The sequence below is a fragment of the Anomaloglossus baeobatrachus genome, chromosome 5 (genome assembly GCF_048569485.1).
Source record: "Anomaloglossus baeobatrachus isolate aAnoBae1 chromosome 5, aAnoBae1.hap1, whole genome shotgun sequence".
NCBI classification, from domain to species: domain Eukaryota; kingdom Metazoa; phylum Chordata; class Amphibia; order Anura; family Aromobatidae; genus Anomaloglossus; species Anomaloglossus baeobatrachus.
In genome coordinates this window covers 293,584,606-293,601,072 of record NC_134357.1, presented here as the reverse complement: position 1 = coordinate 293,601,072, position 16,467 = coordinate 293,584,606, and the positions used below count along the sequence as shown (strand labels likewise).

The following is a 16,467-nucleotide window of genomic DNA, read 5'->3' as shown; positions in this document are numbered from 1 at the left end:
GAAAAACAATGTAATATATGAAAGCAAAGAAATCAAGTGAAGGAGCCGGGAGCTCTTCTAATGCCCTGAGGGAATGGGTTTGCGGACTGGTGATGATCCAAGGTTATAGACTAATTATTCTTCCCCTCTTCCAAAATCTACAGTTTGTAAATTCTTCAAAATTTTCAATAATTTTCTCATCATATTTTCATATGTCCTAACATTAGATTAAAAGAGCCAATGAGTCAAAAATTTTAGACTGTCATTTTGTATTGAGGAAAATGATGTAATATCATGTCAGTGAGTGGCACAGTTATATGAACCTTTACTTTTAGTATCTGGTGTGACTGCCCTTTGTGCAGCAATAACAATCTAAACATTTATGGTTATTATTGATAATTCCTGCACATCGGCTTAGAGAAATATTAGCCCATTAGTCCATATAAAATAGATTCAACTCTGTTATGTTAGTGGTTTTCTCCATTTAACTGCTGATTTCAGGTTCTTCCACAACATTTCTATAGGATTAAAGTCATGACATTAACTTGGCTGTTCCAAAACTTTAGTCTTCTAGAGCAATTCTCCTGCAGAATGACTTGTGTACTTTGGGTCGTTGTCTTTGCATCACCCATGTTTTCTTGAGATTCAGCTCATGGCAGATGCACAGCTAGGAGTTCAGCTCAGGAAGGGGGGCAAAATGTCTGAGTGGGCCCCTAGCTAGGGATCTTAGATTATAAATACGATGGCGCAGCTTAATCATGGGTATACAGTTAGGTCCAGAAATATTTGGACAGTGACACAATTTTCGCGAGTTGGGCTCTGCATGCCACCACATTGGATTTGAAATGAAACCTCTACAACAGACTTCAAATGCAGATTATAACGTTTAATTTGAAGGTTTGAACAAAAATATCTGATAGAAATTGTAGGAATTGTACACATTTCTTTACAAACACTCCACATTTTAGGAGGTCAAAAGTAATTGGACAAATAAACCAAACCCAAACAAAATATTTTTATTTTCAATATTTTGTTGCGAATCCTTTGGAGGCAATCACTGCCTTAAGTCTGGAACCCATGGACATCACCAAACGCTGGGTTTCCTCCTTCTTAATGCTTTGCCAGGCATTTACAGCCGCAGCGTTCAGGTCTTGCTTGTTTGTGGGTCTTTCCGTCTTAAGTCTGGATTTGAGCAAGTGAAATGCATGCTCAATTGGGTTAAGATCTGGTGATTGACTTGGCCATTGCAGAATGTTCCACTTTTTTGCACTCATGAACTACTGAGTAGCTTTGGCTGTATGCTTGGGGTCATTGTCCATCTGTACTATGAAGCGCCGTCCGATCAACTTTGCGGCATTTGGCTGAATCTGGGCTGAAAGTATATCCCGGTACACTTCAGAATTCATCCGGCTACTCTTGTCTGCTGTTATGTCATCAATAAACACAAGTGACCCAGTGCCATTGAAAGCCATGCATGCCCATGCCATCACGTTGCCTCCACCATGTTTTACAGAGGATGTGGTGTGCCTTGGATCATGTGGTGTGCCTTGGATCATGTGCCGTTCCCTTTCTTCTCCAAACTTTTTTCTTCCCATCATTCTGGTACAGGTTGATCTTTGTCTCATCTGTCCATAGAATACTTTTCCAGAACTGAGCTGGCTTCATGAGGTGTTTTTCAGCAAATTTAACTCTGGCCTGTCTATTTTTGGAATTGATGAATGGTTTGCATCTAGATGTGAACCCTTTGTATTTACTTTCATGGAGTCTTCTCTTTACTGTTGACTTAGAGACAGATACACCTACTTCACTGAGAGTGTTCTGGACTTCAGTTGATGTTGTGAACGGGTTCTTCTTCACCAAAGAAAGTATGCGGCGATCATCCACCACTGTTGTCATCCGTGGACGCCCAGGCCTTTTTGAGTTCCCAAGCTCACCAGTCAATTCCTTTTTTCTCAGAATGTACCCGACTGTTGATTTTGCTACTCCAAGCATGTCTGCTATCTCTCTGATGGATTTTTTCTTTTTTTTCAGCCTCAGGATGTTCTGCTTCACCTCAATTGAGAGTTCCTTAGACCGCATGTTGTCTGGTCACAGCAACAGCTTCCAAATGCAAAACCACACACCTGTAATCAACCCCAGACCTTTTGACTACTTCATTGATTACAGGTTAACGAGGGAGACGCCTTCAGAGTTAATTGCAGCCCTTAGAGTACCTTGTCCAATTACTTTTGGTCCCTTGAAAAAGAGGAGGCTATGCATTACAGAGCTATGATTCCTAAACCCTTTCTCCGATTTGGATGTGAAAACTCTCATATTGCAGCTGGGAGTGTGCACTTTCAGCCCATATTATATATATAATTGTATTTCTGAACATGTTTTTGTAAACAGCTAAAATAACAAAACTTGTGTCACTGTCCAAATATTTCTGGCCCTGACTGTATGGGAACCTCAGCAGATGACTGGGCAGTTACTGAAAATCACTATACAACGGGTAATACAGATAATACCGCCATACAGTGACCATTCTGATGGAGGTGTTCACTTTTCTCATGATTTCCATCTGGCCCAGACCAGATCGGCATAACTTCTTCCAACCACGACTCGTCTGCAGAGATTACAACAAAGAGACTTTGACTTCTCACATTTCCAGCACCGTCTCCATCTTTTCTGAACCTGCCCAAACTCCTCATTCTGTGGTCACCCTAATGCTGAACCCCTGCTATGTGTCCCTATTGCTGCACAAGCTGTGTGGTAAAATAGCAGTGCTCCTCTTACTGCCCCCCATAATAATGCCCACCACTGTGCCCCTTACATTGTAAAATGCCTCATTTGTGCCCTCTAGATGGTGAAATTGCCCCATTAATAAAAATATCAATGCACTGTACAAGCGGTGTAGAAAACAGTATCCACATTTTACCCCCTAGAAAGTGAAATGCCCCCAGTGTGCCAATTTCACAGTCACAATATACTGAGTGTCCCTATAACAATGCTTAAGTGCCCACTTAACATTTACTTAATGTCTCCTGACTTCCCCCATATATACTTCCGCTCTACACAGCATGATGTCCCCCACAGCTCCCACATGCACAGCATGATATATACACAGCTCCCTCCCAAAGTAATATTGTCCCCAGTATTTTCCCACAATGTAATATGCCCCCAGTATTTCCCCTACAGTATAACACTGTAATTGGCCCCAGTATCTCCCCTACAGTTTCATGGACCTCAGTATTTTCCCACACTGTAATATGGCCCTCATTATTTCCCCCAGTGTAATATGGCCTCCAGTATTTCCCCACACTGTAATATGACCCTCAGTATTTTCTCACACCGAGCTAAGGTGAATGCAAGAACAGGTTCTAATTTGTAGTATACAGAAAGAAAAAGAGTTTTTTCACCACCAGGAGTAAAACAGTAACAATGCAGTATTATGACAAGAATCTGCAAAACTAATCATAAGCTAAATAGTTGCAAGTCAAATTTATGTATGCGGTAGCCAAGATGATTGTCTGTAAAATTATGGTAGCCTCATGTTTGAAGTTTTAGTATGAAGTCTGAAAGTCAACGTTCAAAACATTGTTACCCTTTTGCTTGTCAGTGTAAATGGAGATCCTTGTTCCATCAGGATCTCCTTCAGAAGCCTCATCCAGGCAAGGATGTGAACCAATTCTCAAGCTATGCTGATAGCGGAGGAGCTACTTAGTAGCACCCTTTCTGGATACCTTGTCGCCTAGTTGAGGACTAGTGCAGTCAGCTGGCACAGGACCTACGATACTTTAGAATTTCTCAATAACAGCCAGGCCTGTATAACCTATGGAGAATTCGTTCTTGAGTTTTATCCACCCCAGATGGCCCCCAAAGACATGCGTGTGGGCCATATCCAAACCCCTGGGCCTATAGGACCCGGCGCTAGTAGCTGTTCTACAACCTCACCTCTCAGCTTGGTGGCCCGATAGCCTTATTTTGCCATGAGTGTTAAATTGATATATCGGGATTTTATCCCGTCTCTTGAGCAACTCCATTTAGAACCGTAACATTATCAAATGCCCCTTTAAGTGTTAGGTCCCTATCTCAGGGACGTTGGCATCATTGAATGCCACCTAGTCCTCATCACCAACAAGCATACACAAAGCAAACTCATCCACCTCCGGCTGCGATGGGGTTTCGTTAAGGGGAAACCACCCTTTATCTGAATTATCCTTTGACACAAGTCCCACAAGAAGGTAAAGTCCCGCCCTATTATAATTAGGTGTAACAAGGTCCTTGACCACACCTACCACATGGGATTTGTAGTCACAGCTGGTTTCTATAACCACTCCGGGCACTGGGTAATCTTTAGTGTCCCCGTAGATATAGTGGACACCCACTATCTTTCTGCGGATCAACTGGTGTGGCGTATGGCCCTTACCAGGATCACCAAACTCCCTGAGTCCAAGAGTCCAGTCATTGGTATGCCATTTATTATAGTAGACAAGAAAAGAGTATACCGGTACAGGGATCACCAAATACAAGCAATTGGCAAAAATTTCAACTTTATTAGTATAGCACAGCAACAGCTAGTAAAACACACTAGGTGAAAAGACACACCAATAATAAAATCATTTAAAAAGCCAAAAAGGCATAAGACACAATGTCGGAGCCCTCAATTTAAGATGGTAAATAACAATTGTATATTTAAACACCCCTCTGTGACAACATCAACAGATCACAATAATGAATTTAATATTTTACAGTAGTAAATGCGTATGAATCACTTAAGGCAAAATTGCCATCTCCTAAAGCAACTGTCACTAATGGAGATAGTATATCAAATCATATATAGTACTCAGAGACAGCAGGTGCACCTGTGTCCTCGAGGCAGCAAGATTGTAGTACAATAGCACAGGCTTAATAATACTGAAATACATAGGCTCCTAGAACAATATAAGATCTTTTAGAAGAGTATAAATAATGAACCAGCTAGCAAAGCCATAGCGTCATAGTGACAGTGCTAATCTAGATGGTAATAAAGTTTGCAAGTCTAGTAAGAAAAAGGTAATGCATCAAAGAGACCAAAAGTGAGCGCAGATACCAAAGACCCAACCGGGTGGTTATCACAGAGTGGGAGGGTTCCGGCATGAATACCCTAACCCACGCGTATCGCCGCCTTAGAAGGTGGCTTCCTCAGGGCAAAGGGGCAATGTATGGCAGGTGGTCACTATATTTAAATGTTAAAGTAACGATTTGATTGCTTACCAGTGTGAGAGGTACAGCGTGGCGCGAGGTAGCAGCGATGGCGGCCGCCATCTTGACTGAATCACATGATTCAGATCAGTCAATAGAAATGCCATTTATTGTTACTGGACATACATACTGCCCTTCACCCAGTTGACAGTCCACACTGGAGGCCAGATAGATGTAATATGAACAGCGCCACCTTAGGCTGCAGTCCATCTTCTCTGTGGTCATGGGACAACGTGCGGCTATGTGCCCAGGTCTGTGACACCTCCAACATATTAAGTCTTTAGCGGAGGCCTTCAGCAACCTCTCAGCTGCCCCTTGGGACTTTGGATGACCCCATTTGTGGCTCTAGTACCCTAATTTTGAGAGTTAGCCTCCATTTGGGAGACCCAGATGCCATCACACTTGGTTTCCCTAAGGACTTCTGGACCGCCTGGTACCTTTCCACTATGCCATCCAGGTCATCAGCATTTTGCAGATCTCCCCGAGCACCCGAAGTCTGCACCAGCTTCGGAAGGGGGTAAATAAATCGTTCCATAACAACGTATTCAACCATCTAGACTGGAGGACTCTGACTGCAACCACTTTTGAACAAGGTGTAACAAGTCAAACATGTGGAGCGAGGGGTTTTGTCACCATAATACGCCCAGGGGTGGATCCATTGTGGCCTGGCAGTCATAGTCACTGTGACGACTTAGCGTTTGACTACTTGTGTGGGGGCGAACTGCCCTTAATTAGGCCAGACCTATGGGTTCTATTATTTCTTAAATCAAATGAAGTTTGTCTCTTCCCAGACTGATTGGAGTCTTATTGTCTGTAAATGTGTATTGCATAGTTCAGAGGAAAATTAGGCAGTTGGATTGAACTTGCGACCAATTAGAGAGTAGCCATCTTCACCAATCCTGTAGGGAACTGAGTGGTATAAAAGGGCCTTGCTTCTGTCACCAGAGTTAGGCTTTACTTGACCTGCTTCACCCAAAGAAGGATTCTACGTAATTTCAGCTTCGGAGCTTCTGTTCCTACTGATCAAACACAGAACTGCTTCCTAAGCTTGCCGTTATCTCTTCTCAGTGGGTGCCCACCAAAAGCGGGGTGCTGCTGGACTGGGATTACTGGCCCTGCAAGCCCCAAATCTCACAAAGACTCTAATGCCTGGTGAGCCAGTGGAAGAGTGAGACTCTGTTGCTTGTACCATCTTGTGTTCTTGTTGGGAATGTACAATATGTTTTTGCCTGTTGATGAACTAATCAAGTAATAATAATATATAATATTTATTAACTTATATAGTGCTGTTAATTCCACAGCTCTTTACATACAGTGGCAACACTGTCCCCATTGGGGCTCACAATCTAGGTTCCCTATGAGTATATTTTTTTGGAGTGTGGGAGGAAACCGGATTACCCGTAGGAAACCCATGCAAACACGGGGAGAACATACAAACTCCTTGCAGATGTTGTCCTTGGTAGGATTTGAACCCAGGACCCCAGCGCTGCAAGACTGCAGTGCTAACCACTGAGCACCAAGTCCTACCAATGTGTGGTTCACTCACCCTGTGTTGTCCAATTAGTGTGTTGTCCACGGGGAAGGAGGTTGAGCATTCAGTGGAATAAGCCCCGATCCATGCAGTCTTTCGGAAGACAGCCAGGCTTGCGGGCAAGAGCAACCACTGACTCTTGTGTCTCCACAGTCACTCCTAAGAGCGCCAATATTTCTGTTTTTAGTTTAGCCTATTCCTTTGCGTCCTGTAAGGCCAGCTCATACTAGGCCTTGTGTGGTTCCCTGGTTTGATACAGCATCATCACTTCCGCCCACTGCTCCAGAGGAAGATTCTCCTGTTCGGCGACAATTTCAAACACAGACAAGAATGCCACATAATATCACCTGGGGTCATTTTCTGAGTGGCTCTCATTACAAAACAAACAAAATAAGAAGTTCATAAGGTATTACAGGGTCCGTCTGCTTAGGATGTCTAACTCTTAAACAAGAGTAACACCGCTGGAGGTCTGTACATCTCCACAAACAGGTTCGAGACAATCAACCTCTATGATACATATCTCCCTTCCTGGACTTTTTCACTGGCCTTCTTACAGGAGGGGAAAAAAAACACATACAAAAATTGGCTGCAGGGGGAAGGGGAAAAAGAAAATAGGTCGCCCACTCACACCTGATTGTCCTCACATTGTTTGAAAACACCAGACTAATTTTATCTTCAAACTATCTGCTAATCCTAAAAATTCACATACCTTTGCCAGTCAGAGACGTGTGATATTTTGTTATTTACTCAATACTCCCCAAAATTAGGAAAATAATAATGTAATATCTTTGGCTCATTTATTGGATTGAGTTTGCTTAATCTACTTTTAGGACTTGTGTCAAAATCTGATCTTTTAGGGTTTTCAGCGTTTGGATGCCACCCATGTGCTGTCCGTTTTTCACTAACTGATAGAAGGTGGACAACCTTTTTTTTTTTTTTTCTCATCAGTGAAAATAAATTATGAAACTCTGACCATTTTTCTCATTTGAGAAATCATGGATGCTTGAATGAAGACCTAAGGTGGTACAGACAATTCACAACTGCTTACTAAAAAGCCAGTCCAAAGTTGTGAAGTTGTGTTGCGTCTGGTCCCTAGATGTGCAGAAAAGGGTGAACACAGCTCCATGACACTAAAGGATAGTGTGCCCCCATCCATCAGTGATGGAGGACTCGGTTCTGTTATAAAATGTATCTAAACCTCCCAATTATAGGGTACAAATATACTTGAATATTCATGGGGGGACAATGGACATCTAAATGGATGTGATGTATCTACCTTCTGACACCGTTAGTGCCCTTTACTGTGTGAGTCATAGGAACAGTATTTATAAGCGTTGCTGACAGGAGCCTGATTATTTCCAACAGGATTTGCTATTGGGACAGAGTCAAAGAGATTCGGATCTTGCCATGTCTGTGCTGAATGCATTACCTTTCATGAGGCCAGTCCACATTCGATCACCACGCCAGCAGAGACGCCACACACTTCCCGCCAGTGAATTTCGATGTCTTTCACCAGAAGATGCAGTCAGTGTGTTTGAGATAGAAAGAGAAGGTAAGTAGAGATGCTTGGGATTTTACAATGTGTTATCATGGCCAAATTATTGAATGTTCTCAGTGAGAGGAACAAAATTATAATCTTGAGATATTTTTTAATGGCTAACTAAAATAAAATAAACTGATGTTACAAAGCAAGCTTTCGAGACATCTCAGGTGCCTTCATCAGGCATGGTATGACAAAATATCTGAAGAAACACAAATATATGCACAAACACAGCAGAGGGATGGCATAATAAAAGACATTTAAATAAACAAACACTGAGCTTTGGGGTGCTTCACACACAGCGAGCTCGCTGCCGAGATCGCTGCTGAGTCACGCTTTTTGTGACGCAGCAGTGACCTCATTAGCGATCTCGCTGTGTGTGACACTGAGCAGCGATCTGGCCCCTGCTGCGAGATCGCTGCTCGTTACACACAGCCCTGGTTCGTTTTCTTCAAAGCCGCTCTCCCGCTGTGACACACACATCGCTGTGTGTGACAGCGAGAGAGCGACAAATGAAGCGAGCAGGGAGCAGGAGCCGGCGTCTGACAGCTGAGGTAAGCTTGTAACCAAGATAAACATCGGGTAACCAAGGTGGTTACCCGATATTTACCTTAGTTACCAGCCTCCGCAGCTCTCACGCTGCCTGTGCTGCCGGCTCCGGCTCTCTGCACATGTAGCTGCTGTACACATCGGGTTAATTAACCCGATGTGTATAGCAGCTAGGAGAGCAAGGAGCCAGCGCTAAGCAGTGTGCGCGGCTCCTTGCTCTCTGCACATGTAGCTGCATTACACATCGGGTTAATTAACCCGATGTGTACAGCAGCTAGGAGAGCAAGGAGCCAGCGCTCAGTGTGCGCGGCTCCCTGCTCCCTGCACACAGCGCTGGTAACTAATGTAAACATCGGGTAACCATACCCGATGTTTACCTTAGTTACCAGTCTCCGCAGCTTCCAGTCGGCGGCTCCGTACAAGCGCAGCGTCGCTTGCACGTCGCTGCTGGCTGGGGGCTGTTCAGTGGTCGCTGGTGAGATCTGCCTGTTTGACAGCTCACCAGCGACCATGTAGCGATGCAGCAGCGATCCTGACCAGGTCAGATCGCTGGTCGGATCGCTGCTGCATCGCTAAGTGTGAAGGTACCCTTAGAAAGTGAATCTTAATTAGCTTTGATTAGTGGCGTGAGAGTTTTATTGTCCCAATATCCATGTAGGATCAGAGGTCTGGTCAGTCTCTGGAATAGACTCCTCAGATTTTATAATGGGCCATAAATCCTCCTGACAGGTTGAGTCCTGTGTCCACAGAGTTAAACATTTTAATGAATTTGTATTCCCAGACCCTGGATGGCTCTGTGATCTGAAGTTGCCTTTTAATATGATATAATATTAAATGTCTTTTATTATGCCATCCCTCTGCTCTGTTTGTGCATATATTTGTGTTTCTTCAGATATTTTGTCATACCATGCCTGATGAAGGGACCTGAGATGTCTCAAAAGCTTGCTTTCACTTTATTTTATTTTAGTTAGCCATTAAAAGGTATCACAAGATTATAATTTTGTTCCTCTCACTGAGAACATTCAATAATTTTTCAACTGGCTAACACGGTACCAAAACCTTTTCACTTGTAACTAATCATGGCCAAAATAACAGTACATGCCCACCTTGCAAGTCTAAGAAGTAAGAACCATTTTTTAACCATCCAATAGCACACTGTGCACATTGAACTGTCTGCAGACCTGACAATATATGCCATAGGGGTTGCTATGGGGTTTATAGACATAGGACATGTAGCCATAATTGGTCCCATCCTCTTTGCTTGGGGGGGATCCAGTGTAAGATACTCCTATCCAGATGAACCACATTGTTTCCTAAGTAGGTAAAGACATGGTCCATGAGTCGTAAGAAAGGCCAAAACGTGGTCTGAAACAGAAAAACTGGGGCACTATAATGGAACCGCTTCTCTTATGTACACCAGAGTCAGAATGTGTCATGTAAAATCTAATTAACCTATGCACAGTAAAGTACCGTAAGAATATACACACTACGGTTCTTCGTAATTTAGTTATTTTGATCAGCATCATATTAATTGTGATCCTCACTGACTTATATATCCTCACAGCCTTTATATCAGTATCTGGAGAATGTCCTCTCCATCTGGATGAAGTTCGTCATTTCTTGACCCTTTGCCCAGAGCTGTCACTTGGCTGGTTTGAAGAAGGACGCCTTGTGGCATTTATCATTGGATCGTTATGGGATCAGGACAAGCTCAATCAGGTAATAGTAGTTACTCTCAGAAAATGTTATAGCTTGGGACAATACATCAATAGCGGTTTTTATCATAATCAGACTTTCCAGAAATTCAGAGATTATGCTAAAGGAGATCCTTTAAAATGTTGGCCAAAGTGGTCAAGTAACTACTTGGGTTACAGTGAATGTAGTTTGCAATAGTACAGCAGGTTTCAGTACTTAGAGAGCTCGTAGAAATAGCACTGAGAGTAGGGTGCTGTATGTTATGTAGAAAATACAATTACTGATTATGTTATTATCATCTTTATCTCCTTCTAGGATGCCCTCACCCTCCACAAACCCCATGGATCATCGGTCCACATCCATGTCCTTGCCGTACACCGCACGTTTCGGCAGCAGGGCAAGGGATCCATCCTGCTCTGGCGTTACCTTCAATACCTGCGTTGTCTGCCTTTTGCAAGAAGGGCCGTGCTAATGTGTGAAGATTTCCTGGTTCCTTTCTACTCCAAGTGTGGCTTCAAGGCTGTGGGCCCATGTGACATAACTGTTGGACCCTTGACCTTTATTGAGATGCACTGTCCAGTCAAAGGTCACGCCTTTATGCGCAGAAATAGTGGTTGTTAGCCCCCTAACTCTACTTCTTTAACTCTTTTGCTTCTCACAGGTTGCAACAGAATGAAGAACAGTATGAAGAAAAGCAAAGGTGTTAATAGAGAGGGAATGACAGGGTTATGGGTTATACTCGTACTAATTCAGTCATGGAGTGGTTAATACAAATGTATGGCATCCTATTGCTCTGGGTGCATGTGGCACCTCTGTATAAAATCCTGTAATGTTGCAAAATATTTCACTGTACAAAACCCCACTTACTACAATGTCACATTAAATCTGTTTGTTTTTCTATGACTGTCTTGTCTAAAAATTATTCCTAAATACAAAGTCACTAGTGTTAATATGTGTTATCCAGGGGGAACTACACCTCACTGGATACAGAAATAATAGGGGGGTCAAACTAGAGATTATAAACACTGGTTTGTCAGGTCTCCGTAAGGACAAAAGTCTTCCCCGTGGTCCCCACATAGCTTCTCATAAGCCAGATCAGATAACCATAGTTTGCACTGACGAAGTGCAATCATCCCGAAACACTGTGTCTACAAATTGGGATTCTGATCTGGCATTAAATCCTAAATCTTATGAAAAGGCTTGTTTAAAAAGCCACTTTTAGGGGGCGTGGCTTAGCTGGGGAAGAAGAAGGATGCACATGGAGGAGCTCCTGCATCTCAATTTGTAATCTAGTGACATCCAACGCCGATCCTTAAGAAAAAGTGGTCCCAAGACAAAATCCATCTCCCTACATCTGCTGTGGAGCCCAGGAAAACAACTTTGGAGCATTGTGGAGACTGAGTGAGTAGCGGCTGATTACAGTGCTGAAGCCAGGGCCTAAAGTAGCAGCCATACCAACCATACAACTACCAGTCCCCAGAGACTAGGAGGGTGCAGCAGCACTACGATTTACTGACAGAAGAAGCATTGCTCCAAGCTCCCTCCTGCCCCACTGCCTCAAAATCTCAAGCCACTTTTTCACAAAATAGAAGCCGACATTTCCGCTTGGAGCAGTTTACCAATCTCGTGGTTTGGGAGAACCAATTTAATCAAGATGATCATTCTGCCAAAAATCTTATATCTTCTACAAGTAATCCCTACAGATATCCCACAACATTTCTTCAGCAAATTGAAAAACATGATCTCAAATTTTATATGGCTTAAAAAGAGCCATAGACTAAAGTACACTATACTGACTGCTCCTAAATCTAAAGGAGGTACAGGACTCCCAGATTTTGAACGCTATTGGCTAGTCACACACATAGCCAGACTCATGGAGATAAGGACAAACGCCCCTAGAAAACTGTGGACTACCTTGGAAATCAGCAACTTAAAAGGAGACCTATCACATTTTCTATGGCCAACCCTTCACAACAGATTCAAATATAAAGACATACTGAACCCTTTTACCAAAGTAATACTTAAGCTTTGGCACAATTTAATAAAAAACTAGATCTAATTCCGAACATTTGCAGAGCCACCCCCATTTTACATGTAATCCCGCAAAAATTTAGACTCCTAAAAAACAAAATTAGGACATCAAAAAATCTCTGCAACATAACACTATCAGAGATAATCCATAACCATGAACCATTAACTATACAAGAGCTAAAATCCATCTTTAGTCCAATAGATTTAAAAGATAAAGACCTAGCCATCATTAGAGACCTAGCTTCATATCACATCCCAGATATTTCACCTTCAAACCCGTCCCCCCAACAAGAATTTCTACTACATGCTCAAGGGAAGAATAGGCTAATCTCAAAAATATACAAGCTACTATATAACACTTCGGAAAAACCTTCTTACATTAACAGATGGGAAATGGAACTAAACACCACCTTCAACCCTAGTGAAATTCAAATGGTCTTCAACAACGCCCACAACCTATCAACCTCATCTAGATATCAAGAACTCAACTATAAAATTATCTCACGGTGGTATAAAACCCCAGACATTCTCTACAAAATTGACAACTCCTTGTCGCCACACTGCTGGAGATGTAATCAAATGACTGGCACCCCTTCACACATTTGGTATCATTGCCCAAAAATAGCAAAATATTGGGATTCCATTAAAATTCACATAGAAAATGCTCTCAAGACCAAACTCCCTTTCAACCCAAACTTTATTATCAATCTAGATCCACAAAAGGAACACCTAAACAAACTCTCAATAATACTCCACCTCATAAATGCAGCAAAACTTCTAATAGCCAGACACTGGAAAGAAGGTGATGCACCGAGTCTAACCGAGTGGTTCAATGAATCAAATCTTATAAGCATACATGAAAAAGCCCGATTGCATTACACTAGGAAAAATGCGAAGCTTTTAGAATCTTGGGACAAATGGGACAGATACCAAAAGCTAACTAAAATCTTGTGACAAATTTTCTCATCCAAAGATAACACATTAGCTCAGAAACCGAATAGACAGTTAAGCAAAACAAACACGTTGCTCATACACACCTCTGAAAAGAAAGCCTTTTCATACTTTCATATATATAAATCCTAGTAACCAGACACCTTCTTAGAAATAGGTGGGAATCTCACCTTTTTCCCCTTCCCCTACCCCCTCTACATTCCCAACCCCTTGTCCTCTCTTTACTTTATACCAACCTCACGTCCCCATCTCTCCCTCTTTCCTTTCCTTTCCTCTTTCCTTTCATCTGAAAAATACATGTTTGCTTATTTGTTGTTGCAATTTCATTTCTGTAATATTAAGAAACATCTTAAATAAAGAATTTACAAAAAAAAAAGCCACTTTTAACTTTTAGGATTGCTACTTCCAATAGGTGGCGCTAGAGTTTGTCTCTTTCCTCACTGGAGGGACAATTTGAATAAGTCCCTCATGAAAACACATGGAATGGATTTACAGCCATAGAATAATTGGACATGGTGACACGACAGTCTGCACATAGATGGTGTGTCACAATCGGCAGACGTTGGATATGGAGGTGCCCCGGCTTCTGCTTGATGCTGTTAGGGGTAAGGAGCATCACGTTCTTTAGGACACAAATGTTACAGCAATTTCTTTTGTGAAAGGACAATACCCAACCCCTGCAGCTCCTACACCTTCGCCCCTATGACTGTCTTGTCTAAAAATTATTCCTGAATACAAAGTCACTAGTGTTAATATGTGTTATCCAGCAAAGGAGACATTTAACTGTCAGGAGGAACTACACCTCAATGGATTCAGAAATAATAGGGGGTCAATCTAGAGATTATAAACACCGGTTTGTCAGGTCTCCATAAGGAGAATAGTCTTCCCCGTGGTCCCCACATAGCTTCTCATACTGCCAGATCAGATAACCATAGTTTGCACTGACGAAGGGTAATCATTACGAAACACCGTGTCTGCAAATTGGGATTCTGATCTGGCATTAAATCCTAAGTCTTATGAAAAGGCTTGTTTAAAAAGCCACTTTTAACTTTTAGCATTGCTACTTCCAATAGGTGGTGTCGCGGGCGGAGGGGCGCGCTCACCACGCTCGGGTCCGGGGCTTCTGCTGCTGCTGCTCGGTGGCTCGAGCGGTGGGCCGGACCCGGGGACTCCTCACCCGTGAGTGAAAAGGGATCATTTGTTTGGGGAGATAGTTCGTGACGCCACCCACGGGACGTGGTGATGATGGCACCACCGCTGCTGGTGACGAGGATCCCGGGAGCGATGGTAGGGAGCAGCTAGGGTGTTGTCCCCTCCGTGGGTAGGGCTTGGTGTTCCCGGGGCCCGGTGATGATGCGGGGAGGCTGGATATCAGGGATGCAGGGTTGCAGGGGCAGCGCAGCGCGGTGCCGGATGGCACTGTTGTACTCACTCAGACAGAAAGTCACAAAGTCTCTGGTAAACCAAACGGCGGATGGACGGGTCCCGCAGCCGGCTGCAGTGTCTTTGCTCTCCCCGGACAGGTGATGGTGGCTGTCTTTCCCTGCACCTGTGTAGAATGTGTCAACTCCGATGGTTTCCCAACGGTAGTCCGCTCCCCGGCGTATTGGTACTGTGACGCCCTGGGCAAGCCAGGGGTCACAGGTCACAACACCACACGCACCCCACATTCCCTGCAGGTACACCAAGCTAACCCAAAATCCTTGATGCCTTCCTCCAGGGGCTGATGTCCACACCAGGGGGTGGGCCAGGTGGTTGGCTCCGCCCACTGAGTTCACAGCCCTGGAGGAGGGAAAACCAGGCAGTGAAGTGAGGGAAGTGAAAGTAGAAGGAAGTGAAGTGGTAGAGGAGCTTAGGAGAGAAGCTGAAGTAAAGTGAAAAGAAACAGTTTTGTAAAGCCTGAAGTTGGTCCGGGTGTGCGCCCCGGACAGTGACAGCAAGGTCAGCAGACGGCGGTGATAGTCTGCAGGGGGACTGCTCGGAGGTTGCTGGAAGGACCGCGGACGGGTGGTGACCCGGCGGTACCGGAGCAGTATACGAAGAACAGTCAGCACCAGGGCAGGGGCCTTTCGGATCCCGGCAAGGCTAGGAGTCGCCATAATTTGCCAAATCCGTCAGTGAAGGGGACGTCTGTCTCCTAACAACCAAGTCCCGATTGAAGGCAACAGCCCGACCGTGAAGGGGAGACACCGCCACCGCCAGGGCACCAGTTTCCCAGGGCCAGCGCCTGCGGGCAAGAGTAGAGCTCCTTCGGCCCAGCTTGAAGCCGAGGAGTGGGTAACCGGTGGGGACCCATCGCTACCAAAGAGACTTTCATAGGTGCAGGGAAGAGACCGTCACCGCTAACTGCAGGGAACATCAGCACCATGAACCGTCCGAGGGACCCGTCCAACCAGCCGTTTTGTTTACCGAGAACTGTGTCGTGTTTACTGGCTGAGTGAGTACCTCCGTGCCGTGCGGCACAGCGCCGCCCCTGCATCTCCACAGGCCCCATCCCCGCCTGTCCACCATCCCAATCCCATCACCAGGCCCCGGGAGCACCACAACCCCTACCCACGGAGGGGCACATCAACAACTGGCTGCTCCATACCATCACTCCCGGGTTCCCCATACAGAGCAGCGGTGGTGTCCAACAAATCACCACATCCGTGGGTGGCGTCACGGACAATCAACTATCCCAAAACCCAATCCCCTTTCACTCACGGGCGAGGAGCACCGCTCGAGTCCCCGGGATCCGGCCCATCGCTCGAGCCACCGAGCAGCCGAGGGCGCAGCCGCAGCCGCAGCGGCAGCCGGACCCGAGCAGTAGGGAGAGCGCGGCGTCCCCTCCTCCGCCCGCGACAACTTGGCGTCACGAACAGGATCTTACCGCTCTGCCGTTGGGTAGAGGTGCGCCTTGTGACCGCCGGAGGTATCCGGCCGGAAAATTTCAGAAGTCGCCATCTTTGGCGCGAAAAGTTCCCGCTCG

General features: G+C 44.7%; 1 protein-coding gene across 1 annotated transcript in view; it reads left to right on the top strand.

Annotated features, from left to right (window-relative positions):
• AANAT (aralkylamine N-acetyltransferase) overlaps positions 1-11,417 on the top strand; it is a 61,471-nt gene extending 50,054 nt beyond the window's left edge. The window contains exons 6-8 of the mRNA XM_075349568.1: positions 8,099-8,285; positions 10,387-10,541; positions 10,833-11,417. Of these exons, the coding sequence (XP_075205683.1) occupies positions 8,141-8,285; positions 10,387-10,541; positions 10,833-11,138 (606 nt within the window). The 5' untranslated portion in view covers positions 8,099-8,140 and the 3' untranslated portion in view covers positions 11,139-11,417. The remainder of the gene's footprint in view (positions 1-8,098; positions 8,286-10,386; positions 10,542-10,832) is intronic.
• Positions 11,418-16,467: the final 5,050 nt, after the last annotated feature.